The following is a 27,663-nucleotide window of genomic DNA, read 5'->3' as shown; positions in this document are numbered from 1 at the left end:
AAAGACGAGTCGACGTCGTCACCAAACGAATACCGTATATCAATTATAGAAAAGCGATGCTGATATAATAAAAAAAAAAGGAGGGCGCGCGCGAGCGTGACTCGTCTTACGTCAAACTTCGCGTCGCGACGCTACGTTAAGAAAGGAAAAAGATAGAAAGAGATATACATAAAGAACTTAAGAATTGTAACGGAAAAGCTCTACATGCCCTGATAGAAAATAAAAAGCTCTTTCAGAGACCGTGCTACACTTGAACGCACCGGAATCTAGGTTGAACCACGTTATCGACAGCGAAAGAAAAATAAGCTCCGTCCCACCTGCGCAATAGGCACATATAATTACGCGCGCGCACACACATACACACACAGATGCGTGTTACTCGCTGTGTACACGTTATTGAAACTTTTAGAAGCGTACTAGCTTGTGAATGAGCCCATTGTCGGTTTCCGCCACGTTAAAAAGATACATATCACGTTTCGAAATTTTCTACGTTCCCGAGAGCGCATTCAAAGAAGTACGCGTATTATACGTATATTTATACTCGACTAATTATAACTTTGTTTCAAATTTGCATTTCACCATTGTGAAGATTATTCTCACGTTGAGATGTTCGCATAACAAACGTGCTCCAAGTTTTAGCGAGTTGGACCAATTACGAGTGCCTATTGTTACGGGAGTCGGAGACAGTTGGAAAATGGCGAGGATGAGCCTACCTTGTGAGTCGCGCTGAGCCTGTTGTTGTTGTGCGACCTCCTGAGCTGTTAGAAACACCTCGTCCCCCGGACCACCCCCTGCACCTGAGCCCACGACACCGCCCGCGTTACTTCGGTCACCAGTGACGTGCCACGCGGCAAGGCTTGCTAAAATAAAAAACAACCAATACTTCGATAAGTCTCATTGTGAAATTGAAGATAAATGTTTGTTTCTTGCGCGATACGATGCAGTTACGGCAGAAAATGCATCGTTATTTGATAAAACCGTAAACGAGAATCAGCTTTGTCGCGATACAAGTAAATAGAATAAAGATTAAGTTGTGAATCATTCGAGATCCTTATTTAAGAATCTCAAATGATTTATAATTAACGTGTCCGTAAAAAATATTACATCCTAGGAATATACATATGAAGGGTACTTTATTCACATAAACTCTTTTAAAGGGGAACAAAAATATTTTAGGACATATGTAAGACCGACCAAGAAATTACGCAGCGAAACACAGGGCTTCACGATCGAAAAGTCGCACAATGATCCCTTATACAGTGGGAGTGCGTAAGATACATTTATATTATACAACACACTCCTAATCGACCCTCTATATTCACGGTTCGTTACAACAAGTAAGTATTTGGCAAATTACGCGAAATAACATATACATCCGTCCCGCAGTTTGTCATATTCGCGCACATTCTCGCATACACACGTATAGATCGCAATCACACAAACTAAACAATCTACACTTAGTCTACACGTAACACTTAACAGATAAATAATACTGATAGTTTGACTATTTAAAATTCGAATACTTTGTACGTGTCGCTCGCCTTACTTCGACTCACATATCGTTGAATTATTGTTAAAACAATTTGGAAGTGATTCTTGTCGGTGAGTTTCGATTCCAGAGTAAATTTAACGTCAAAATACGAAGAAAGGAAGAACATCTGTCAGCAATGTGCATGTATTCTACGAAGCATGTTCGATTTAAGCGAACGATCTAAGAAAATCCCGAATTTTTATCAGTCTCCAATATTGCAAACGAAATAACACGGCGAAATTACACGGCGACTATTAATACTGACAATCTTGGCTAATCAGACTCGACGTAGAAGAGTAGTATGATGCGTGTGACACTACAATACTCGCGTGCGTACACTAAGTCTGTCTAGGCTGGACCGGGGTACTAGCAGGTTGTTGCCTCCATCTCCTTCTGACGACGTTCAATTTTTTCAAATAGAACTGCAGTGTTGAGCGATTAATGCCGTACATCTCGGATGCCTGAGTGGTGCTAACGCCCTGTTGCAATATTGCCTCCAGGGACATTTTAACCGAGTCTAAGCTATACTTTCTGCCCTGCTTGCTTGCCAGTGATTTAAGCAACGCGCCTACGTCAACGTCCGGGCGCGGCCGCCGCATGTTTGGCACTTTTTTACATTCGAGGAAATGGGAAGCCCATAGGGCACCACCATCACCACTACCCAAATTCCCTCTCGACCGAGACCGCGCTCCCGCCCCCCCACCTGCAACGAGGAAACCCAAGCTAGTGTCGGCCAATTTGTTACACGTCCCGTATTTAACAGATAACAAACAAAACAACGAAACGACTTCGCGACACCAAAACTATTCATTCGTTCAACACATAAGCCCTTCCCTATTTACGAGCAACCGAGAAACGCGATTTATCACGACTGGCAATTATTATCGCGACTCATGTTCAAGAATCACTGTCCAATCACTGTACTAGACGTTAAGCTCCGCTTCGATCCAAATAAGTTTTTTGGATCGAAGATTCGCTACTGTCGTTGACTCTCTCCAGAGCATGAAATTTCATAGAGAATGTAATATTATCCGCTGTATGTATATTCTCCATACTCTTAGACGCGGTACGCAGTTTAGCGATGCACAAGTTTAAACGCACGTCATTACAATTTGTATTTTGTCTAATTGAGATAAATAAACCCTGTATTCCGCTACGATAAAACAAAAAAAAATTATAATAAAGAATTGTAATAATGAAAAGAATTGCAGACTTACCGGGGTGTTGGGCGGAGTCGTGAGATGGTCCAGCTCGATTGTTGTCCTGCTCCATGTCATTTAGATCGTTCATATCGTCGTCCAGCGTCAGGTCTTCGACGCATTCCTCAGATTCCTCTAGGTATTCAGACTTTGGCTCGATGAGACTATCGTTTGGCTCGGGCTTTTCGAGTGGCAGCTACAGAATATTAAGATATGTTAAAAGTGACGGTAAAAGAGCTATTTTTACGTGAGAAATTAAGTTGGCAATAAAAAGAAAAAAAATATGTTTCACACCGTTTCCACACTGCAATGTGGATAAAGCCAAAGCAGTAGGATAAAGTACGAATTTTTCTTTACCAACGAAGCGAAAGAAACCGCGCTTTTGGCGACAGCCTCTACTAGAACGTTGGCACGCGTGCGCGATAAAGAGAAAGAAAAAGAGAAGGATAAACAGATGTATTCGTAACACTTTACCTGTAACATCTCGTCGGCGGGTTTCGTCAACTGCGTCATCAAAGCTGACCTGCCGAGAGAGTCTGTCGGATCTGCGTGTACTTTTTCGTCTGCCACGGGCGCGATTCCAAGCGCTGGTACACTCATTTGTTGAGGCATGTCGCTGGAATTCGATGCATCTTGGTTGTCTATCGTATTATCTTCGCCCAAACTTCTTCTTCGAAACCTGTTTCTTTTTCTCAAGGTTGGACTTTGTGAGCCTTCTCTGCTTGATAGAGGGAAAAAAAACGAACGATTATTACAAATGTTTCAAAAATAAGAAAAATTTATATTCAGATATAAAAATTACTATACAATAAAACCATATTTTCTTGAAATATTCACCTCGAGCAGAGCCTCTTCGATCCTGGAGGACTAGCCGTATCTTCCGGTAAATCCCCCACAGGAGCTTGTTGCGTCATACTTTGCCTAGGAACTTTATTCTTTTCTATCGTCAGACCGGAAGACGCGTGTGGAATGTCTAACGATGGTGCTGTCGGTTGTGAGACGGTTTTCTGTGGTCTGGACTCTGTCTTACTACTACCAGCCGTTTTACTTTCCGAAAGGCCCTTAATTTGCAAAGACTCAGCGGCTTTGAGGAGTGCTGCCAATTGGTCTTGGGAAATGTTGACTTCCCCCCTATACATATAATCCATCATCGCCTTAAGTTCCTTGAATTTAACATCTTTGAGTATGAAGACTGGGTGCTTGTCATAGTGTTCGCTGAGGAGGCACTGTAACATAAAAATACGTATTCTTTCAATCAAAATATTCATTATGCGTTATATAATAATTTCAAAGTTTATAGTTTTAGACACAAAATTATCCTAGTAACTCTTTGTATTATAAGACATGAATATGCAAAAACAAATGTAAATGCAAATTTAAATATTATTTATAAAATATATGTATATTATAAACCAAATAACTTATTTGGAAGAAAGCGTTAGTCTCATATTATATAATGCAAAGTATAAAGCGTAGAATAAAAGCGCTATCTCTCTCTGAAACTGTAGATTCAAGTACAATATTAAATTTTCATGATATTCAATTACTGCAATAGCATCTCTGCATCCCCACCCATATCAGGATAAAATCCCAGGGCAAGTGCCCTGGAAATCAGCCATCTTGCTTTCCCTGTATTGATCAAGAGGAAACCTAGGAGGGGGCTACACAGGCTTTGGCTCCCCACCTTCCCCTCTCCACACACTATACACTCCTGCCCAGGCAACAAGCACGGCCATCTTGTTTCAACTTGAGACTCTCTCCCTCCCTCCCAACGCTTCTCAACAATCTATCTCACTCCCTACCAACATATTTCGTATTGATCTAACCCAACGGTGCCAACGGGACAAAGAAGCAACCGGAAAAGCTTCATGGCACAAAATTATAATTTGATAGAGGCACAATTATCTCATGCCATAACTCCTTCAATTTTAATTCTCATTCTCGCTAATAACTGATAAAATTTACAAGCATGATTTTTAATAAAACTGTAAACATTGCTTTTTAAATACTATTGCAACTATACTTCTATCATCGAATACAAATATCACTCTACTAATTATTATGGCAGAAAAATATAAGCAAAAACAAATAGAATTTTCCTCCATAAATTACATCAATTAACTTGTTTCAGATTAATATAAAATATAAAAGAGAGAATTCAGCTAACACACATCTTTGAAAAATTATGCCTTTTTAAAACTATACTCTAGAAAATAGGATGTATCATAGGATTAGATAATGATAAATAGAATGTGATTCACTCACCTCAAAGTATGGACTGCACGCGGAGAGGACAACTTTATGGGCCTTGAGAGTTTTCCCCTCCGCCGCCAAGGTGCAGTCGACCAGCGTTCCGCTTTCGAGGAGTGTGTCGAAGTTTTGTATGAGCGTACTTTGGTGGTTGTTCCACCTGAGACAGAACTGCTGGTCGTCCTCCATGGTAGTTCTGGCTTCGTTTCCTCGTTTCTGCGCAGATGGAAAACAAAAAACAGATAAGATATTGCCAATAAACAAACGAATCGACAAATAAACGAACGAACACAAGAACCGGATAACATACGAGTGTGAAATGAAGCTGTTCTCTCTCTCTCTCTCTCTCCTCGTCTGTATCTCCTTACGTTCTATCGATCGACCGACGGACCCGACGCTATCTCGTCCTCCCGCGACCGATTATTATCGCGCACATCGAGCCGGACGACGTACCCGAGAAAGTACGCCTTTCGACTTCCGGTTAAACGATCCCTCTCCCGTTCTTTCTCCTCTTGGCACGCGGCTCTCGCGGGAGGACGACAAAGACGAAAGCTCCGCAACGAAGCACCGAAGCTTCCAAAATGGCCGTGTGCGATGCAAGCGCGTCGGTCAGATCGTTCTTCTGGCCTTTGTGCGTGTCTCGTAACGGTAACGGACTGCTACTTGGTGGGGATGATGCAGGAGGACGCGCAAGCACCGCGCACGCGCAGCTGCGACGTCCGGGCTGCGCGCACAACTTGCGCAACAACGACGGAGGCCCCTGGGACCCAGGGGCGGCTACTGCTGGCACCGTCTCGTCCAGGTCAATTTTTTTTGTCGAGGAAAAACAAGTCTCGCGAATTTCTAATCGGAAATCGTAAAAACGCTACGTTGATGATGAAAGCGTAACCCATAAAAAATTATAATTTAATAAGAAAGGTACAAAATGTATCAAAAATATGTACCTGAAGCTATAGCCGCTACTTGGAACTTGTTGCAAAACGTTTCACCGTAAGAAACGATTCGGCAAATCACGATCGTTCGCGCATTTTCATCATGACGTATCAGCGGTTCTCGCGTCACCGCCCGAGACGCGAGTAAATAAAATCGGAACAGGTCTAACTCGATTTACGTCAGCGCACGATTTATATTAGCGGCGCGTAATAAATACGGAAAATCGATCACGCAGCTCGCGACCTGGTGGGGAATACTGGGAGAGAACTGGACATGTCTGCAGTGTAGGGGAAATCGAGCGAGGTACGCAGTCGCAAAGTACCGCGAGGAGATATGGCCATCGTGAGAGAAAGAGAAAGAGAGAGAGACAGTCATCGCTTCTCGGCCTACATGCGATTGCATAATCTATTTATATTGTTATCTCGCGCAAGAGAGCGCGTTACGTCAGACGATGTATCGAGCGGCAACGTGTGCGCACGAAACAAATTGACAGATGATTTTTTCGATTGCATGCATAGATATATTCAAATATACGTTGTGTACCATTATCGAAAATCTAATTCACGTTACGTGCATTATAAATTTTTTTATATCTAGTAAAGTATATCGGAATAGTCTTTAATTTCGCGCAATTTGTTCTCTGTAGCTAAACTTCCTAATGTACACTAAAAAGAGATAGATATATATACATATGCTTAAAGTTGGATAGATGGACAAAAAAAAATAAAATAAAAAATGCCGAGTGTCGAGCCGCAAAGAACCGATCTATTGTCGACAGAGCGAAAAAGATAAGCCGGCGCGAGAGCGAGAGAAAAAAACGCTAGAAGGGGAAATCGTCGTGCGACGACGCGAGAGACGCCTCTCTCGCCCCGCGAGACATATCCCAGGAAACCGCATCGAAGTCGAGAGACGTGGATCGGCAATATGGCGGTTGGTGAGGTCGTGCCCGGGACAAAATGGCGATGCGAGTGAAAAGCTCGCGGAGGAAAACCACGGCGATCGATCTCGGGTGGGCGAGCGCGCGCGCGCATTCATTCTCGCGACGACGACCGAATTCCCCGCGTTTCATGCGTCGCGTCTGGACAATAGGGCACTGAAATCTCGCAAACGGCCGCTAATTCACGCGGGAAATTCGCATCTCACCTTCCGTTACCCCACGACGAACAACGATGCGGATCGCGACGACGCAACCGTTTCCCATCTCTCCCAAAAAACACTCGCCATCTCGTGGAACCGCCCGCCGCGCCATGTCGCCCCGATTATTTCGTCGCGTAATTTTTTCCGAGTAGAAGACGACGCGCACCGGGTCGTTCGCGCGCGCGATTAATGCCGAGCTCACTCACCTAATAAGGAAGATATAAAAGAATCTAATATCACAGCAATGGAGTCGGTGAAAAGTGTAAAACAGCGTGGAACATCCAGACCCCGGCGTCCGCCTCGTGCGCTGTCCTTTTCAACTATGGCGTAGCTCAACGCCTTTTAGCTTCGCCGCCGCGGCCGCCTTCAGAGGGCGCAGGCGTATTTTACGCAAACCGGAGCAAGACGCGTCCCGGAACGAGCAAGGAAAAACAGGAAAACAACGCGCATGCGCGCCGCACGGAAATTTCGCTATTGCGACGTGATTGAGAATAGCATTGAGACGCCAACGAAGCCGAAATACGTAAATATGTTGATCGCCAGCAAAATTGCGAGTTTCTTGCGTTTTTTTAATGACTCGGAAATACTCGGAATGTATTGGGTATTACAAAGAGAAAAAATTTCGTGAACAAAATTTCTAGAATTTCTTTAAAGATCCTTGGACACGTAATAAATTTTCCAATTGGATATCGAGTGCAAAAGTAATTAAATAAAATCTCAATTATAATGATCAGATCAATTTTCAATAGTACTTATTTTTTTCGAATTAATTTTGGTTGAAAAAACTCGAAATTTATATTTCAGAAATTTGCTTAAAATAAGTTTAATGTGAGAATTTATAATCGTTCTCGATTTAACTTTATCACGCCGCAAAATTGCAATTTTGCCATTTATAAAACTATCTCATTTATTTTATGTTATGATGCTTATATAGCAATGTATATTATAAGATTATATATGCAATGAAAAAGCAATACGATAGGCAATCATCTTCCTAATACTTCGAATAAGCTAAAAGTTAATTGACCACTATATTTGCAAGGAATCTATTTAATTATTAATTAAAAATTCGCACTAATAATATATCAAAGCTATGTATGTAGCTTTGCGTTACGGTTTTATAAATTCTATAATTGGATGATTGATTGCAGAGATACGATTGCAGAGAACATCAAGCTAATAATGAAAATAATGTATATTAAAATCCAGTTATATACACTCTAAAGGTATTTTATATTTTGATTGTGTTTTCTGTCTGCTAACTGTTCGACTCAAAAGAACTATTAATTCTTAGGAATATAAAGAATGATTCTAAAATAAATAACAAATAAATTATACATACAAGCAGATAATTTCTAAAATTTTTAATATTTGATTTATATTTTATATATATTTCTCTCATCTATAATATTTTTTAAGTATTAAATTATTATTTGTATAATGGTAATAGATGCAAAAAAATTTGGAAATTTTGTTTCAAAACGAAATGCGGCATTTTTATTGATATAATTAATTAATATAATTAATATAAAATTCATTGTTTGTTAAAATTTCTTACGAAACAGCTCGATTCTGTTTTTACCGTTTTTCTGTTTGAACCGATATCATTTATTCCACTGTTTATTTTAATCTCAAAAGTAAATAAAGGCAGGTCGGAATCTGATCGCGCAATAAATCTCAAACATCGAATGGCGTGTCAAAATAAATTGTCGCAATAAAGAACGCATAAAAACACGCTACCTGTCAAGGAATTACATGCCCTTTTGCATCGAATTTCGTATCGCGTTCTTTTACGTAATTCCAATCCTCGACGCTTATCACATTCCGATGATCAAAACAAACAATTATGAAAAGAAAAGGTTGAAAAAATTCGTTCGAGCCAACTTAATATCTATGAAATCTCACCGTTAAATCGCTCGCTGTTAAAACATTAATTTCACGCGCTAGCATGATTATGTTAATATCTAGAAATTTCACGTCGAATAATCATGGCGGACGTTCCTTCTCCCCGGCTTTTCATCTCGCGTTATGCATTTAACAGGCGTCATGGCCGACGCTTTCCCGAATCTCTCTCTTATACGCGCGACCTCAATCACTTTTCTATTGGTTTTCGTTTCGACGAAATGCAATTCCTCTCGAATATGCGATAACACGGTACGAAATGCAGCCACAAATTAGGGACGAATAATATAACAAACAGTACTGCGGTAACGACGCGACCGCAGATAATCGCGCAACGCGATAATAGGATTATGTTATGTAACAAAAACCGATACACTCTCTCTCACTCTCGAACCGAACTCGTTGTTGCCCAATTAAAGAAAACCGCCGCGAAATTATCACGAAATTTGCAAACAATCATCGTACACAAACTCGCATCGTTATAAGCGTAATATTGCGCGTCCGCTTTAATTTGCCGGAGCTGTATATTTACAAATTTGTTATATTAAACGATGTAATGTTACGCGCTCGGATTTTAATCTAAATCACAAATATAAACCCATGCATTTCGTTCCATTTTAAATTTCATATCGCCCTCACCCTAGCGTAACAGGAGACGGCATTTTTCATTTATCCGAAGGGCTTTTAAAGCCGATGGAACATTCGCGATGCTCGCGAAACCGAGGAAGCCGAGAGCGTTATTTTTTATTAGAAAATATGCCGTTTAAAGTGCAATAACCTCCGTCGTTGTTTCTCACTCATGCCAAGTCTAAAGCTTATACATACGGATCTCGATTTCCACGCATTAAACACGTCCGAGATAGATAGACGAGAGAGGCAAACGATGATTTTCGCCGACAGGCGAACGTCGTCGTAGAAATTGGACCGCGTCATCGCTCGACGTCACGAACCGGCCTAAAATCTCTCGATACGTAATGGCCGACCTAGCGTTCTCGCGGCGGAGACAAGATGGCGAAAAGTCCTCGAAAAAGTTCGGGAAAATTCCGATTCGGACGACGATTTTCGCGACCGCGTTGACGAACATTCACGGACGACGCGTTTACCTAGGTGCAGGATTTTCCCCGTCGACGACGTACGTGAGAACGCGGGGACGCGGCATGGCGGCGTGAGAACGCGACCTGATTTTCCGCGGGGAACTTTTACAACGGTTTACGATGGACGCGTGAAGCGAGCGAAAAAAGAAGTCAAGTCTTCGTCTACTCACCTAAATATTGGCACAGTCTAAATATCACAAGAGGACGAACTTGGGGAGACTACGCGTCCGCTCCTCAGCGCGCACTATCCGAGCGTCATGGGTCCTTTTTACACAATGGCCGTGCCCGCGCTACGCGGCTTCGTTCTTCGCTTCGATCGATGGAGTTTCTGCGGGAAGATAACACCGGACGCGCACGGAAACGATTCGCCCCGTGACGTAGCGCCCCCAGACGCGGCGCAGAACGCGTGAACGCGTCTTCTGCGCATCGAGCGGCGAGCGGGAGTGGGAGCGAAAGGAGAGCGACGCAGGGCAGTCGCAAAGCTACCGGAGTCCCGTGAACAATAGGTGATCCGTAAATTTTTTTTTCGCGCGCAATTAAGACGATAAAAGTTCTAAGACAATGTGATTCTTATTAAAAGAGATTGTATTAATACCGCGATTAAATATACTCGACTATGTATTTACGAGATAAAATTCGAGGTCACAAGAAACCCTTTTTAGTTCGAGGCGCGCGTCCTAAAATCACGACCCTGGCGCCGTGACGTATACCGTGACGGTATTGGCCGGACGGCGGGAGAGGGCGCTCTCGAGTGGTGGAGGTAAAGAGCCGGGTTTCCGTTCTAGAGCGCGTTCCGGCGTAATGTAGCCGGCGCGGGAGTGCGGGAGAGGCGAAAGGCGACGCGCGGGAGAAGTGGAAAGCCGGGAAGAGAGAGCCGACGAAGGAAAGAGAATCGAGGTCCACAACAAAATCGCTTAATCGCTTTGCGCCACCGTCCGCAACGGAGCATAGCCTATTCGTCGTCGCCATCGCAGTGCCCCCTAGTGCGTGCATGCATGTTCCTCGCTTTCTCTCTCTTCTCTCTCTCTCTCTCTCTCTCTCTCTCTCTCTCTCTCTCTCTCTCTCTCTCTCTCTCTCTCTCTCTTCTCTCTCTTTCTCTCTGTCTCCCTTCCTCCCCCTTCTTCCCCTTTCTCCTTCCCTCTCGCGCTCAGTCTTTCTCTCCTTCTCCCTCTCCCTCTCCCTTTCTCGCCGTTCTCTCCCGTTGTCTCTGTCTCCCCGTAATTCGCTATGCCACTTCGGCCCGCGACGTTTTCACGGACAATCCGTGAGTGACAGCTGCCAGTGACCAACGCGGTGAGTGCGTGTGTCTCTCGCTCGCGACGACTGGCACGGCTGATACACCGGCTGTGGATGCGTGACAGTTTACGTGCGTGCGTGCGTGCGCGTGAATACGCAAGTAAATACGTAATTCGACGAGGTCGTTTCGTTTCGTTTCGTTTCATTTCGTTTCTCGCGCCCTGCCGGACTCTGTGTTTATCATCCGATACCGCGAAAGTGTGTGCCTATCTATCTCCCGGGACCTTGGAGCAACGTGAAGTTTGGCGATTACCGGATCGTCGCCACCATTTGCTGCTACTACATTACTACCGTTGCTGCTGCTACTGCTGCTGCGATTTGATTTGTGGGTCGGGTCAGGTCATGGTAAGGTAAGGACTGTCACGATCATGCATGAACTTCTATGTAATATCGTTGTCGAGTGCTCGATTCGCATCCGACATATCGAATTATATACGCACGTAAACGGATCTGTCTTTATTTGTTGCGAGGTTAATAACGCGAGTTACTACGAATTCGTTGCATATTCAAACGCATTGATGCGCCGAAATTTGTTTTGTAAACAAGTTAGATAGCGTACTGTTCGCCGCGTCCCGAGGCGCGTGGCCGTATCTTTTTTTTTTCCTTTTGATTATCAATACGGCCACGTGCTTCCTGGACAAGTGCGCCAGTCAATGAGCCAATTGTGAGACGCGAGTGTACGAGAGTACCGTTTACGTGCATAAAATTATGTATATACGATGTTCGACAATGTTGATGTTATAAATTTCAAAGATTGCAAATCTGTCAGAAAATTTCCATTTCCATGTTATACTCGCGTCCAGATTTATTACGAAACGAGCTTATTAATCTGAAAAATTTTCCAAGATGCGAGATTAATTCATAATTGTGAACGTAGCTCTCATAGGTTATCTAGTTTATACAAGCTTAATTTGCGTATCCATAAAAAACAGAGAATCGCGAAATGATAATGCATAAAATAAAATTGACAGTTTTTAATGAAGCAATATGTACATGTAAAAATGCCTGTACACACACACACACACACATCGAGATACACATGCATTCGCTGCACGATTAATCACTCATTTGAGAGGAGGAAAATCGACGGTTTTATCGACCGTTCCTTTTCCTCATTTTCCTTATTTTCCTCATTTTTCTCATTTTTTTTCTCTATGGCCAGACGAAGTCGGATTGTTTTGACCTCAGGATGCTTCGGTGGCTACACAGCTGCATATACATAGACACATGACTAAACGTATACATATAGAGATACGATACATTACAAGGTTCCTCGCGTTTAAACGAACTGTCGCACAAACGGAGCCGGATGAATTAAAAGCGCGCGCGCGCGCGCGCCTTCGTAAAAGCCACGCGGTTTTCGTCCGCCTCGAAACCGCCTTGTCACCCGTGTTACGGTAGGTCACGTGCGCGATACCCGTCCAATAATCGTCGATTACGAACGCGCGGGATACACTCGGATGCATACAATCTGCTCGGGAGAAGCCGAGAGTTTACGCGCCGTTTAATCCCTCTCGACACGCGGTGGGTCCAAAAGGAAATTATACGGGTACCCGAGGAGAAACTTCGTCTATTCCACTTCGTAGAAATGTACGCGAGTCAGTAAAATAAATCGCTTGCAACGCTTTGATGTAGATTTCGTAGGATAGTTTTCAGATGATATCGCGAGAGTTGACTTCTTGAAAATCGAGTCTGGGAAAAATAAGGATTAATTAATGATATTTATATTGAATTTTTTTCTCTTCATGAGAGAGAGAGAGAGACGAGAAAGAAACGAGCGAAGGAAGATAAGCATTGTTGAAAATAAACAGATATATTTTTTTTCTTAAAAGTTAGTAGTTAATATGTCTTAATTATTACTGTTTCATAAGTGAAACAATATAAATTAATAATCTATTGTTCGTGAGACAGAATCTCTTTGTCCTTATTAATATGATAGACTGACTTTGATACAGCAATAATATCGCGGAAACATCGATTTCACAATAGGGATCCATAGATTTCCAATGTTAGTAGCACACGTTTCATCTGTCTCCCCCGTTCGCATCTCTTGTCCAAAGCTTATCGACGAAGCTTGGCGTGTGTATATTGTTGACGATCGTCGTATTTCACCCTACGACGACGATCGCGTGTCGATCGTCGTGCGTGACACGACGAAAAGTTATGGGGAGCATTCGTTTCATTCGTATCCGTGCGCGGTAAACGGGTTTAGCGGTAATTAAATGATTGTCAAATACGGGAGAAAATCACCGATGATTGATGATGACGAATCGGCAAAGTTTCGCAGTCGTATTACCGCGTGTTATATTAACATGTTTCCCTCTCATTTCCCTCCTTTCCCTCCGGTTTCTTCTCAGGCGATATTAACGACGTTAATAAATTCGTCATCGCGATAAGAGCTTGTTAGACTCATTGTCAGTACTTGATTTCGTTGCACGAAAAATTCATTTTTCTATTTTTCTTCCATGATCTAATTAATATCCTAATCATCTTTCAAACAAGTATGAGTACTTTGCAATAGAGAGAATTTAGAATAATTGAAAATATATGTGCCAAATATATATGCAAGGTCATTTTTTATTTGAATCCTCCGTCAGAAATATGTTCCATACGATTGCGATATAAGAATTTAGCTTCGATCTCCGAAACGTAAGCGTAAACGTGGACTTGCTTAAGAATCGCGAGTTTAATGTCAATCTTTCGTCTCGTGGAGAGAGAGAGAAAGAGAGATAGGCATAGCTCGTGGCATCATCATCAACGCGCGAGGTTTTCTCCGCGTATCGAGCAACGGTTCGCCTATACATCGCGTTCGCGCGATGATAAAGAGAAATGCTGCCTAGAAAGCAGGTCTTGGCTGAATCTAGGCCACCCTGATGATGGCGCGTGCACATTCTCCACAATTTTACTGTTCCTTCTCTCAGTCTTGCCTTGCGTTCGTTTCCCGCCGTTCGATAGAACAACACTATTTCTACCTCTCCCTCTCTCTCTCTCTCTGTCTTTCTTTTTTTTTCTCTGTCTGTCTCACGCATCTTCTAGCTTCAGCTTCCCTTCTCTCTCCCCCTCTCACCCTTTCCCTCTTTCTATCTCTCTGCCTTTCTCCTCGGCCTCTCTCCTACGTCTCTTCTCCTCTTCCACATCGATCGCCACCTTCTCTCTTCCTGCCCCTTTTTTTTCCCCACCCGGCATGATTCAAGGATCGAGTTCCGGAGGACGACCAGATGCGAATCAGCGAAAAAAAGAGAGGGAACGCGAGGATCGCGGTACCGTAATGCCCCACGCGACGGGATTTACAAATTGCAAAAGCGAGAACGAGTCTCTTTCTCTCTCTCTCTCGGCTGCGCGCTGTCTCAATAGCACGCTCGTTCGTAACTTCGTTTGTGAAATGTCGCGATGGCGACGAGTGGGCGTGTTTATAGGATGATGTTTAACTTTGCGACGCAATATAAGAATCTCTCATGCTGTCATGAATTAATAGGGAAGATTTCCCGTTGCCGAACGAGACGCGAATTAATTTCTTCTCGATTCGAACGTTTGACGAGCGTGAAAGCGATTTTTTTCGCGAGCGTATCTTTCTTACATTATACCATACCGGGGAGAAGGGTTAAAAGTTTCTTTAAATACGGTAACTTCTTTACAGTTGAGACTACAAAGAAATAAGATATGATATAAATGTGTAATTTTTTTATATGATCACCGCAAACGAAGAGAATTTTATATCCTTCCTTCTATTTTTGATCTCTTTTTTTTTCAATCTCTATGAAAATCTGCGCAGCCCCTATCTCATTTATAAATATACCATTATCAACATTTGCATGAGCGAGAACATCTCGAATCAAAGATGCTATTATATTTCAATCTCTGAAGTGGCGGTACATTCTTTTTGCGTCTCTTCGTCCGAAATATATATAGTAGAAGAAGCCGTGCCAGGGGGGGCCGGAGGCTCCATCGTCGCGAACGAGGCGAGCGTTTTCTCGAGAGCGGCACCGAGCGAGATCGCGCGTGTGTATGACTGACAGTGGGGACGATCGAGAGCGACCTAGAAAGGTTTCAAAAGACATTTTCCCGTTCACCCACGTTCATACAAAGCCGCCCTCTCGTCGCGGGAGCGTAGAGACATGAAACCTCGTACGACGATTGAGATGGTGCACACACATATACATACATATGTACAATCCCCGATGTCGAGATGGACGAAGGCGATGGAACGAGAAGAGACAGAAGGAGAACAGCACAGAGGGCACGAAGAAGGATAGGACAAGAGGTCGACGGAGACGAGGGGGACGACAGAAAGAAAAGAGAACGCGGGTGTATACGATGTGTGTGTGTGTGTGTGAATGCATGTATCAGTGCGGATGCGCGCGCGCAGGAACAACGGAAAGTACGCGCGGAACGTAATACGGAGAAAACGTTGGTAAAAGGAAAGAGGCCCCTCTGCCTGCCTTTCCAATCGAATCCGCCGCCCCTCTCGCCTTTGTCATTTTCTCTTTGTCCCCGTTTCGGGTCTTCGTGTTCTCTCCCGGCTAAACCGTCGTTGCTGCTGTCGCCTCTCTCTTTCGCACGGTCTCTCTCTTCTCTTCTCCCTCCCTCTCTCTCTCTTTTTCTTTCTCCCACTGCCCGGCTTCCTGTTCGTCCTTCCCCTTCGTCTGACCTGCGCCTGACTCATCCAGAAGAACGAGAGAACTTTGCCATTCTCTTCTCTCCTCTCTCCCTCTCTGTATCTCTGTCTCTTCTCTCTCTTCCCTTTCCTCTCTTTCCTCCTTTCTTCCCGCCGTTGCACCCGGTATATATCTCAAACGAATGAAAGAGGGAAGCACAAAAAGAGTCGTGCTAGAAGGAGAACGACAGAAGGGAAGGGGGAGAGAAGGACATGAAACCCTTCTCTTTCTTTGCTCTGCCTCGCATACCGTTTCCTCTCCTCTCCTCTCCTCTCCTCTCTTCCCTCCTCTCTCCCCTCTGTCTGTCTCTTCACCCTCTGACTTCCCCTGATACCATCCAGCTAACCTAACCACCCTAGTCTCTCTTCTTCCCTTGCTGCGTTTCGATTTGCCTTCGCGCGCACCTCTTCTTGCTCTTCTTTCTTTTACCTTTCCTCTCCTGCCCTCCTCTCGCCCCCTGATCTCTTTCCCCTCTCGACTTTACTATACTCCTACTCCCATCTCCTCCTGTGCTCTTTCGTCAACGTTTCTCGCCTCTCACCTTCGCCTCCCCTCTCCCTCCCGTTCTACTTCCCCTCTCTTACCCCCTATATTACAATCATCCCTCGCTCTTTCGCTCGCCCGACAACCCTCCTGCCTTTCTCCTGCTCTCACCTCTCTTTCTCATTTCTTCGTCATTCTGCACATCCTGTTTCTTCTTTAAAGAGAACGTAGATTCGCAGAAGAACGGCAGGAAGGAAGGAGAAAGGCAGACCGGAAGAGAGAAGGGCAGCACATCGGTCGATTTCTCCATCCTATCTTCAGCACTCGTTTACGTAAAAAGCTCCCTTGGATCGATTAGAGCGCTGTTTTTCAAGCTTTTTTGAGGGACGGACGCTTTTGAATAGCAAAAAGAGATAAACGAAAGACTTTAAATAAATCAAGTACACAAGATAGTCCTCGCGCAGTGCCTCTCTCGTCTACTCAATTAAATTACACTCGGGCTTCTATCATACCTTATATATTTTCATTTGAAATAAGAATTCTTTAAATTTTAAATAAATCTCCGATGAAAATTTTATTTCTTTCGCTCTCTCTAAAAATAAAATTTCAGTTTGAAAGACGGTATTATTAGAAAAAAGGAAACTAATAAATTATTTCAACTGGAGTTTACTGTACCATCTCGATTTAATTAATCTAAATAAATAAAAACATAAATAAGTAAAAACGAAATTCATGTGCGAACTTTAACCATTATTATTAATAGAACGATTAATCTAGCACAAGCCACTTTTTCGGTTTGCACAAACAACAGTTTTTTTTCCGGTTAACACGCTCTATTTTATCCATTTACCTATGCCAAAACTATGCTTGTCCAGGCAAAAACGAAACAAAGGGAATGAAATTCTGTGGTGCTTTTGGTACTTTAAGCAATAGAGCAATCGTATTTTTTTTCAAAGGGACATTATATTATTGAATTAATTAATAAGTGTGACTGGAATAGGTATGATCACACTTGTGCGAATTTTTCTCGTGCAAAAGAAAGAAACGCGCGGATACAAGACGTCGCTAAAGTATCGCCGGTAAAAGGAGAAAGGAGTTTCCTATGTCGTGGCGTAAAAAGGAGCGGTGCCGATCGACCGTTTTATACATATAATTGCCAAGATGTGGCGTTGTGAATTATCGCGCGTTAAACCATCTCGAAACGATTTCTTTTCATCATCTAAAATTGAGAGAAAGGCATCCACATTTAATTAATTGATTTACGCTAGCGTACATATATTCTTTAGTACTATATTTTAGTACTAGACAGTGCAATTTTATGGACATTACATATATATATCAAATTTTTTTTTCTAATATATAGCCTGCAAAGTCTTTTGAATAATTCTTTCTTATATTTAATTAAATTTTATTTTTTTATATATATTCACTTATAATTAATTTTACTTACAAATTAGCCTCAAGTCTTCTTCATAATTTTAATTCAGAGCACAATAAAGAGAATTATATGTATATACGAAATCTATTATTATTTTCTAGGTCAATTACTTTCGATTACTGGATCGTAAAACTGTCGGTATAATTTTATCGGAGCGAAATATATAACTCTGTATCCTACGATACTTTCCACCAGGTTATAAACGAGCATTATGCCTCGTATGCTATTCTTAAGATCGGGATGTAAATGTCACATGTAGCATCTATCGGAGCTTCACCGATTCATTCTTCCTTCTTGATACGCTAATAAACGTGAGCTAAAAAAGAGAAGGGGAAGGAATACTCAATGAAGTGCATATTTGCCACAATGGCCTTTGCATTGACGCTTTTAACTTGACGTACAATTAGAATGTTAAAATTATAACATTACTACAAAATGTACTATTAAATGTATAAAAAGTGTATTTTAAAAATACGTAATATTAATATCCATTCTTGAGCGACGATTACAATTACAATTATCGATTTATCTGATTTTCTCGAAAAGCTTTTTTTCATAATTTAGCGCTTATTTCATGTACTATAAATATAAACGTGCTCTCTGATAGAAAATTCTCTCTCATAATAGTAGAGTTAAGTGTGGTACGTGCACAAACACACACGTCGCCCAACACAGACAAAAAAAATGCGTGTGTGTCCTCTTTCAGTCGGCTCGTCGTTAATCGCTCCCAGAAATTGCCCGCGCGGTCCACTCTCCGGCTGAGTCACCCGTTTTCCATCCTCTTCTTTTCTCCGTGACAGCCAGCCTCACACTCTTCCTCTTTCGTTTCTCTTTTTTTTTTTTTTTTCTTTTCTCTGTCTCTCTTTCCCTCTACCTTTCCCCATCGTTTATTACGTTCTCCGCGTCCCTTCCTCGAAAAAGTAGTCTCAGCTCCTATCTTCCCTTCACCCTTCCTCTCTCCTTTTCTGTCTCTCTCTCGACACTCTTTCGTTGCCTATTCTCTCCCTTCGCATTCTCGCTCGCGCGCCGCCCTTATCTCCAGAGTTCCTCATTGTCTGAAAGGGCCATCTGTCCCCCCGACTCTGTTTCGTCGTCCGCTTTCATCCCTTGGCTCCTTCCCGCTCACGCGTACAAAAGAGCGGACTCTTTTCTCCGCTATCCCCCGTTCGCCACCCTCTCTCCACCCTTTCTCCGCCTACCTTCTTTGTTCCTTCCGTCCGGCTGCTACTTCGGGATCGCTTTGCCAACGCCATCGCCGTCGTCATCATCTCGTTGTTCCTTTCTCCGTTCTCGAAAAGTTTCCTTCGGCTCTTCTTCTTTCCGAGAGAGGGATCATAAAGAAGCGCCGGTAATTCCCAAAGGCGAAATAGCGCATTCGATTTCTCTCTGCGCCGCAGAGAAGGATACGATGAAAATGTTCGACGTCGTAAATTGCAGTGCTCGGAGAAAAAGCGGGAAACGAGATATATAGAGAATGAGGATGAGAGGGAGTGGAGAGAGAGTCCCTTCTCCCCGCGAGACTGCAGCTTCCACAGTTGTTCGACGAACTCGAGAAAAAAAATGTCGAGATATCGCTCGCAAGCGGTCCACGTGCGACCTTGAGCGAGAACGCGCGCACCCTCCGCACTTCGAGGGGTCGCAATCCCCCGCTCATGATCACGTGGTGCTCGAGGGTGGTTTCCACAGCCTTCGTTCATCTCGCTCTACCGACCGGACGAGAAGAGCGTGGAATTCACCGACGAAGACAAGAAAATGAAGGTCGTGTGCATTATCGAGATTCGTCAAGCGGTAGAACAAGTAAACGAATCCGTATGAATGATAACTCTATATATATATAAGATACGGAATTAATAATTTGTCGCCTTCCCTCTTTCTTTCTCATTACGTGTTTACTTTTTAAATTAAGAAAAAATAATAATTATAGAACCGTTGAGAAAATTGATTGTCTTATAAATAATTTTATTTAAGCAATATGCTAAAGAATAGTAAAAATAAAAAAAAATTAATCAAATTTTTCTCCGCGCTGTATCTCATGAGGTGACATAAAAATTCATATGAAGGACGTATTGACATAAAGAATTCTTCAGTTTCTCTTTCTCTCCCTCTCTTCATCTCTCCACTTTATTCATAGTGTCATTTGATTAACCACATTTGACTCGAAAGTGACGACATCCAGGACGAGGTCTTTTTCTCGAAAACAACTACAATTTTCATTTGCAACTGATAATGAGAAAACTTAACCGATCGATCGAGACAGTATTGCCAAACCGAGAAAGACAAAGTGATTGACAATGACGAACATAAATTACAATGAAAAAATAGAGAAATCACATCATTATACGATAACTTTTCGCGCAGTAATTTCGCACATTAAATTAAAACGACATACATAAGAAATGGTGATAATTGAAATTAGATATTATTATATTTTTTATATGAATACGTTTTATAAAATTTAAAATGTTTAATAAAAAAATATAATTAATCCCAAGACATTTAGTAGCGCGGAAGAAAAGGAAAACATTTCTTTCTCTCAACATTTAATGGAAATATCTTTCACAGATAATATTAAATAAATATAAACGAGGCAAAAGTAAGATAAAGATATAAAATATAAAGTTTTGTGCTATTTCTGATCACAATTAAAAAAAAAAGAAACCGTCCGATAGTTCTTGCCTGGTATCCCGATATTCTTCGGATTAATTGCGCCGCGTATCTCGGCGTATAACAAACACCTAGTTTCCTTTCTCCTTTCTTGCTTCTTTCCACGTGTCACGGATCTCCCTCGCTGTTCTCCTCGCCCGGTGAAATTGACGGTTCCGGGTGCGTCCGCTCCCTCCATCTCACAAGGATCGTCGTATCGTTCCGTTCGCCTCTCGTTTCTTTCCCTTCGAAAATGCAGGCGCGCGCAGAAACGGCAGCGAGAGAATTAAGGAAATACGGAGTCGTATCCGTAGAAAATATTCGGAAAAATCATTAAAGTAACAGCAAGTCATATATTATCTTTATTTTTCTTCGTAATTTTTCGATTTCTTCCAACTTTTAAGTAAATGCAGAAATTTACAACTTTTAAATTTTCAGCGTCATATCATCCGTAAATTCTCGTTAAATAAAAATTGTATAAATATAAAATCCACTTTCTTAGATTCAGCGCAGAATAATTTTCTCGTCGCCTTAAAGTTAACTCTGCAGAAATTTTCGTCATTTTCAACGTTAAGTAACAGTTGAGTTTCAATTTAGATTTTGACGAAGAATGGATTGTCTTAAGGAGAATATGCTATCTCGCCGTTATTATAGATATTTGTGGAACATTCTGTATACGTAACGCGGACTCCTTGAACAAGCAAGGGCGAAGGGGAACAGGTGAGCGGCCGAGAGAACAGGCTCTCTCGGAAAGGTGAACGGAGAGAAACGAAGAAACGAAGGGCATTCGGAATGCGGTACTGTTATGCCTTACGGTATACAGACAGGACGGAAATTAGGACCAAGCGACATGGGGCCCGCTGGCCATCGTTCGTTATGCTCATCATAGAACAGAGTGACTTCTTCCTTTCTCGTTCTCCTTTTCCGATGCTTTGCGCAGCCGGCACAGAAAACCGCGAAATCGGGAATTACCAAATTATTTTTTTTTTTTTTTTGCACAAGTAGTTTAAGTAACATAAAGGACCATATAAGATCAATTTTGCTTATTTTTAAAATTTCTCCTTTGACTTCATATCTTTCAAAGAAATAATTAAATGATTTATATTACTGGCAGTAATTAACTCTCTAGTAGACTAACATACCATTATTAATAATATTGTATAATGAGTTCGCGATAATATAAATTTTGCGAATTATAAATTCAAAGTTCAAGATTGCGCCAAAATCGAGAATTTAAAACTACGTATATTAAGAGTCGGAAGTCGAAGCTGAGAATTGAGAAATCCGAATTAAGAATTAGAAGTTGAAAGTAAAGGATTAAGATTAAGAAAATCGAGAATATTAAAGACTTAGAAAACAGAAAGTTTAAAAGTTAAAAATTGAAAAGTTCAAAGTAGTTAAAAATTTAAATTCATAGCTTTTTACATATCAAATTTTATATGTATATAATTTGAAGATTTTATAAGATTGCCAATAATAACTTTTATCAAGTTCTTATTACCGACGTTGTTCTTAGTAATGTCTGAAAGATGAAATATTAACAGAAAAACAAGTCGTTCCGTGAAAGAGGAACGAGCGCACACAATTGCCTCTTCGTGGGGGTGGGAGGGTGGGGGGGTGACGTGGAAGATCATTGATGCAAACTCGACAACATGTATGGGAACGCTTTTTACATGGACCGAAAGACATATCGCGCTACCATAGCCGATTCCTGCCATTCCTGCCCTCGATGCGAGTTTCTTTCGGAGAGGACCGCTTCTTCTCAGAAAATTCTTAACTTGAAACCCGATGCTTCTGTTTGAAATCACTTGAATGTTTACAAGTGAATTTAGATAAAATGCACTTTAGCAAGGATACTTACCGTTAAATATATGTTTGATATTCTCAAGGAAAAATTCTTTCTCTAAGTTCTAATATAATAAAAATAAAATTTTTTTTTAAAGAATTTAATTGTACTTACAATTTTAGGAATAGAGGAATAGAACCTTTCCAGATTGAAATGCTTGAATTTTTGACGTTATTTAAAAAAACAACATTTCAATATTCGGTATATGCAAGTTACGGAATAATTCCTAAATAAATTCTTTTGCTCAAATATGTTTACGAAAGAATGACTTTAGATTCGCCAGCAATTTCAATTTTCGTGCAAATCGGATTCCTGTATAATACTCCAGGTCAGATAATAGTCAGTCGAGAAGAGCATTTACTCGAATGAGTTTCGATCCCGTGCCAAATTTTAACTCAGGTCTTCAAGAAAGGTACAAGTCGACTTCTCCTTTTACCGAGATCCGCAATGCAGATATTTTTTTCGAGTCCGCGACATCGGTATGAGTTTGCGTCGAGCGTTGCACCGCGAAAAACATCAGAGACTTGAAGAAAGATAGTATTGAAACCCCTCTCAAGATCATCTTGCTATGAACATAAATTGAAGCCCCTTCTTTTTTCTTTTTTTCTCTCTCTCCATTTTCCCTTATATTTCACTGACTGAACTACACTTTATTAATGCAACTCTCTCTGTTTCTATCTCTTCGTCCTTATTGTTCATCCCTTTTTCTCCATTCTTCCCCCTTTCGATAAAAATAGACCCTGCGTTCCCCGCTCTTCCATGACGAGGAAATCGATCGGAAAGCGAGCATCAGAAAATAATTTCGCTCGTGTGAGTCTATAAATTCTTGCCTGCCATTTTATCGATCGAAACTTTCATCAACTTTTCTGCAAATAGCCTGGTTTTTTTCCCACCTTCCAACATCGCCTGTGGATTGATTTTGCTTGATTTTTGACATTTCGAATTTTTTTACTCGTGCCAATCACTTTCTGTCATCTCACTATATTCCTACATTATTCATTTAAAAATGAAAATCTTCGATAATTTGTTATCAAAAATAGTCATCGAAGTTGAAGGAAATAAAAGATTCAAATATAATAACGTAGAGAAGTTTATGGCTATGAATATGGATTTTTATTTCTTCTAAAGGTAATAGAGGTAATAAATCAGACTTTAGTATGTACTGTAAGAAACTTGACGTCATGATAATTTATATCACGAGATATTAAATCGTTGCATAATGCGAAATTTTATTTGATCTCGTACACTTGAAAGAAAAAAAAAACATTATTCTGCTTTATTCTCTCAGATGGAAATAAATTTAATAGAAAATCGTAAAAAAGCAACGGATATAGATAACGTATGTATTACGGTATGCGAGCGTATATTTTCGCAGTCAATTTTGGCGACATATTTTACGCCGCCGAGATCTCGCAGAAAGACATGCCGCAATGAAAGCCCCTCACGCGACATTTCTAATCTCAAATATGTCTTCTTATTCTCAAACGCCAAGATACTTTGTGAAAAAAGTCAACCTGATTCCCTGCGCGCGCACGAGACACGTTTTTTTTTTATTTATTTAAAAAATGCTACTAATCTATCTTTAACATAAAACTATCCGAGTCAGACTCTACCTGCGTTTACCTAGACCCTAGGGAGGTGATTCTACATACAAAAGTACTGTCGGGCGAAAATCTATCCTCGTGGCGGTATCAAATTGACATTTATACATTCTTGAGAAATTCCGGGTTATCATAACAGCAAGGTCCGAGGGCCGGCATAATACTTTATGCAAAATCCACCGGTCGTCATGCAGATTTTATTAGTCCCCTTTATCATCCGAAGTCGACGAAACTAGGAAAGGAGCCAACAAGAGTAAAGGTTGAAGGGCGGAGGGAGAAGGAAAGGGAGGCTGCAAAGGAAGAGAACGGAGGAAACTCTCGTGGAAGATTCCAGTCCTCCGCTTGCAAACGCGAAATAATACTGGAATGAGAAAGCGGGGTAAAGGGGGGCATAGAGAACGGGGGAAAAGAGGAGCGGTCGTTTCTGCTTGCGTTTTCCCGGAGAAAGAGCTGGTTGGTCGTCCTCTCGAAGTAGTCGCGAAAGGGAAAAGTCCGGGAAGAAGCGAGGAGGCGACGCGTCGATAACGTTGGAAAAACGTAAAAGGCGCTGCACGGAGAAAGAACCGGTGGTGCAAGGCGAGACAAGGAGAAGGAGGAAAGGGAAAAGGCGGTTAGGTCGGTTGGGGTGGAAGCGGAACCAAAAGATAGATAGATAGATGGGTATAGGGGGAGAGAAAAAGCTAACGGAGAAAAGAGAGAGATAGGAAGAGGGATAGAAATAGGATGGAGATATAGGAAAGAACGAGGGAAAAGGGGAGATTGTTTTGCCCTGTCGTTGGGGTGGGATGAAAGAAAAAGAGAGAGAGAAAGAGAAAGAAAGAAAGAACGAACGAAGGATAGCGTATAACCATGGAAGCGAAGGGACCACGAGAAAATAACGTCTTAGACGTAGGGGGAAAGAGGGAACGAGTAAATGGAACCAACGCGCGCGGCGAAAGAGGGAAAGGCTAAAGGGGAAAGGGGATGGGCGAGAGGGGGCGAGTCGAGAAAGAAGCGATGAAACGACCGAGAGACAAAAAAAAGGAGGGCGAAGGACGGTGAGGGAGACGGAATGACGGTCGTGAAATGGTTGAGAAGGGCGAAGAAACGAAGAGAGGGAGAGAAAGAGAGGGTAGGAATTGAGAAGAGGACAGAGCAGGGAGAAGATGAGGGCGGAGGAGAAGGGAGGAGGGAGTAAAACACGAAGAGCGAGCTCGCTACTCCGCGAATGGCAGAGGGATAGACGGGGAAAAAGAAAGAGAACGTGGCGTGGCAGGGAGGCGAGGTGAAATTGGACACAAAAAGCTCGAAGAAAAATTGAGATGAATCGCGAGAGGGAAGATGGAAAGGCGGTCTCTCTCCCTCCCTTCGCTGCACAAAGGGGGAAAAACCCGTGCTTCTTCGGGGTTGCGAAAGAAAACGCGAGCGTAAGGGATAGAAACCAGTCGCTAATGTTGGCGCTTCGCTTTCTTGATTTCTCTTCTCGATATTCTCACGTAGCTTTCTGCCTTTCTTTATTAAATTTTAGGATAGATTCCTTTTACTACATAAAAATATATATTTGCAATGTTTTTCTTATATTTTTTTTATTTTAAAACTAATACTATTCTGTATCTTGTATTTTATTGATCTGCTCTCGAACTATTCTTTTTTTTTTCTCTCTCTCTCTTTAATTGTAAGTGTTGCATTTTTTAAATATCAAGTTTTATCTACATATAAGCGCTCTTATTAGATTCATTATATAATCGTCATGATTAACGTTTATTTTTTCTGTCAGCATCCATGGAAAATATGATCTGAAAGATTAAATCCTCTCCTTCTCGCAACACACTTTTTGATCTCTATCCAGATCTTTCGCGCGCATTACTTTGCAGCCTCTCAGGAAAGCGGTGGCTTTCTAACGCGAAAGATTAGCGTGCGAGCTAAACCGGGGTCCCCTTTCCCTCCTTCCCAATGAACGTTTTTATTATCTTCCTCCACCGTTTCGATGTCGCGTCGCGTCGAGGAGAGACCCGCTGTTTCCTTTCACCCTCTCGCGCTTTCGTTGTGCACGCTAGGAAACGAGCTAGCTCTCATCCTTTTTCGCGCTTCGCCGTAAATTCGCAATCTCTGACATGCTTCGAACCCGCTCGCCGTTGTCGTCCACGCTTCTTTGGCACCGCCTGCGGCTTCTTCGCGTTCCTCTCTCGCCGGGTTTCAGTGAAAGTGACAGGAAAATCGCACGACGGGGCAGTAACTCCCTGAAGAAACTGGGCGAAGCGTTTTAGATCGTCATGCGCGCATCGTCAAAGGATGCACCGACGTTGAGAAAGCGTATCGATGGCTGTGCGATCGATCGTACCGTATAAATTTCGACCGAATACCCAATGTACTCCGATAACATCCAGACAATTTGAAAATGTTTGATACTAAACGCTCAGTTCTTAAGATCCATTTTGCCTTTAATAATCACCAGTTTTTTCTTTCTTTCACATATCACGTTAGAATATATATTGTTAGAGACATTAATATTTTAATCATTAAAGAATATGATTTATGATGATAGGATTTGTATAAGACAGAACTTGTACAGTTTCATTCACATTTAGGCTTTTATAATTTTTATTCTTTTCATTTCATAGAAAAAAAATCTTTAGTTTCAAATTTTTCACATAGATAAAAACTACAAGCATCCCAAATATCTCTTTTATTTTTATTGCTATAATAAAATTTAAATCGCGAAAAGAAGAAAAATATATATATATATACAAGATTAACAAAAAATGCATTATAAAATAAAATTCACCAACTCTCAAATATAGTCATTGATTAATATAAATATTAATAATCATTTATTTTCTCTGCTTTTTATGTATATAAGTATATTTGCAAAACAGTTTACCACTGTGTCGAGCTCATCTCACCGGCTATTCCGTCTCACTCTGTTTCTTCACGTCGTGTTGCATCCGGTTTTCTCCCGGTTTCTCTCTTTCTCTCTCTCTTTCTCTTTGTCTCTCTCTCTCTGTAACCGCTTTAATTGCACGTCTTTCTTCTTTCACTCAATTATCCTCCTGAAATCAACGCGGTTAGCCGTGTCGCATATGGTGGAGCAGAAGCTTAACAATGTTTCTCAAAACTAGGTGAGCCACTTTTACGCCGCGATCGGATCGCGTTGAGTCTCCGGTTATTCGCCTGTGCAAATTATTCTGTCGTGGATAATGTATGGTAGAATCTAGAATAACCGTGGAACTTATTGTTGCAAGTAACGGGGTGGAATGTAGAGCGAACGATAATCACGGAATACACATAAAAAGATGATCCATTTTTATAGAATACGATTGGAAAGATTGTGGAGATCTTTGTGACAATCCGTCTGCTAGAACTATTTTTTACAACTATTCATCTGTACGAAATATTCTATTGCGAATAAAAGGGAATATATAGGGAAGGCAATATAATATAAAGCAGGCAAACCCCATGTAATTATCGTTATACTTTTATCGAAAAGTTGTGGAAAGTTTGTAGAAACAAGCGAACTCGTTTACATATGCACTATTATTAAAAAACTTTTTAAAATATATTTTTTAATATAAATTTTATAACAAATTATAAATTTCATATTTACAATTTTTAAAAAATAACAAATTTTATTGTGTGTTATTCTATATAAAAATTGCCTCTGATTCCTGACCATATG

General features: G+C 41.5%; 3 protein-coding genes across 53 annotated transcripts in view; 1 reads left to right on the top strand and 2 right to left on the bottom strand.

Moving 5' to 3' along the window:
• The window catches only part of LOC145949131 (longitudinals lacking protein, isoforms A/B/D/L-like), a 236,757-nt gene extending 226,384 nt beyond the window's left edge, over positions 1–10,373 (bottom strand). For 24 of the 50 annotated variants that reach the window (XM_083058920.1, XM_083058917.1, XM_083058922.1 and 21 more), the window contains exons 1-6: positions 10,217–10,371; positions 4,996–5,196; positions 3,568–3,956; positions 3,205–3,451; positions 2,749–2,926; positions 714–860 (exon numbers count right to left, since the gene is read on the bottom strand). In XM_083058920.1, coding sequence (XP_082915046.1) covers positions 714–860; positions 2,749–2,926; positions 3,205–3,451; positions 3,568–3,956; positions 4,996–5,169 — 1,135 coding nt within the window. In that variant the 5' untranslated portion in view covers positions 5,170–5,196; positions 10,217–10,371. Of the gene's footprint in view, positions 1–713; positions 861–2,748; positions 2,927–3,204; positions 3,452–3,567; positions 3,957–4,995; positions 5,197–5,290; positions 5,767–5,924; positions 6,084–7,256; positions 7,382–10,216 lie in introns of those variants that run through there. The other 26 variants (XM_083058946.1, XM_083058950.1, XM_083058954.1 and 23 more) reach the window with 7 other exon arrangements.
• A 172-nt stretch (positions 10,374–10,545) lies between these two features.
• The window catches only part of Psq (pipsqueak), a 51,951-nt gene continuing 34,833 nt past the window's right edge, over positions 10,546–27,663 (top strand). For both annotated transcript variants that reach the window (XM_083058895.1, XM_083058894.1), the window contains exon 1: positions 10,546–11,692. In XM_083058895.1, coding sequence (XP_082915021.1) covers positions 11,397–11,692 — 296 coding nt within the window. In that variant the 5' untranslated portion in view covers positions 10,546–11,396. The remainder of the gene's footprint in view (positions 11,693–27,663) is intronic.
• LOC145948015 (uncharacterized) lies at positions 14,035–16,005 on the bottom strand. Its single transcript, XM_083057783.1, is given in 4 exon segments — positions 14,035–14,153; positions 14,156–14,269; positions 14,978–14,985; positions 15,869–16,005. Coding segments are annotated over 4 exon segments (378 nt in total).

This window comes from Prenolepis imparis, unplaced genomic scaffold (genome assembly GCF_030444845.1).
Source record: "Prenolepis imparis isolate NDT839.2.m4 unplaced genomic scaffold, iyPreImpa1.0 SCAF_2, whole genome shotgun sequence".
Lineage (NCBI taxonomy): Eukaryota > Metazoa > Arthropoda > Insecta > Hymenoptera > Formicidae > Prenolepis > Prenolepis imparis.
The sequence above is the reverse complement of the archived record's forward strand: the minus strand, read 5'-3'. Positions and strand labels throughout refer to the sequence as shown.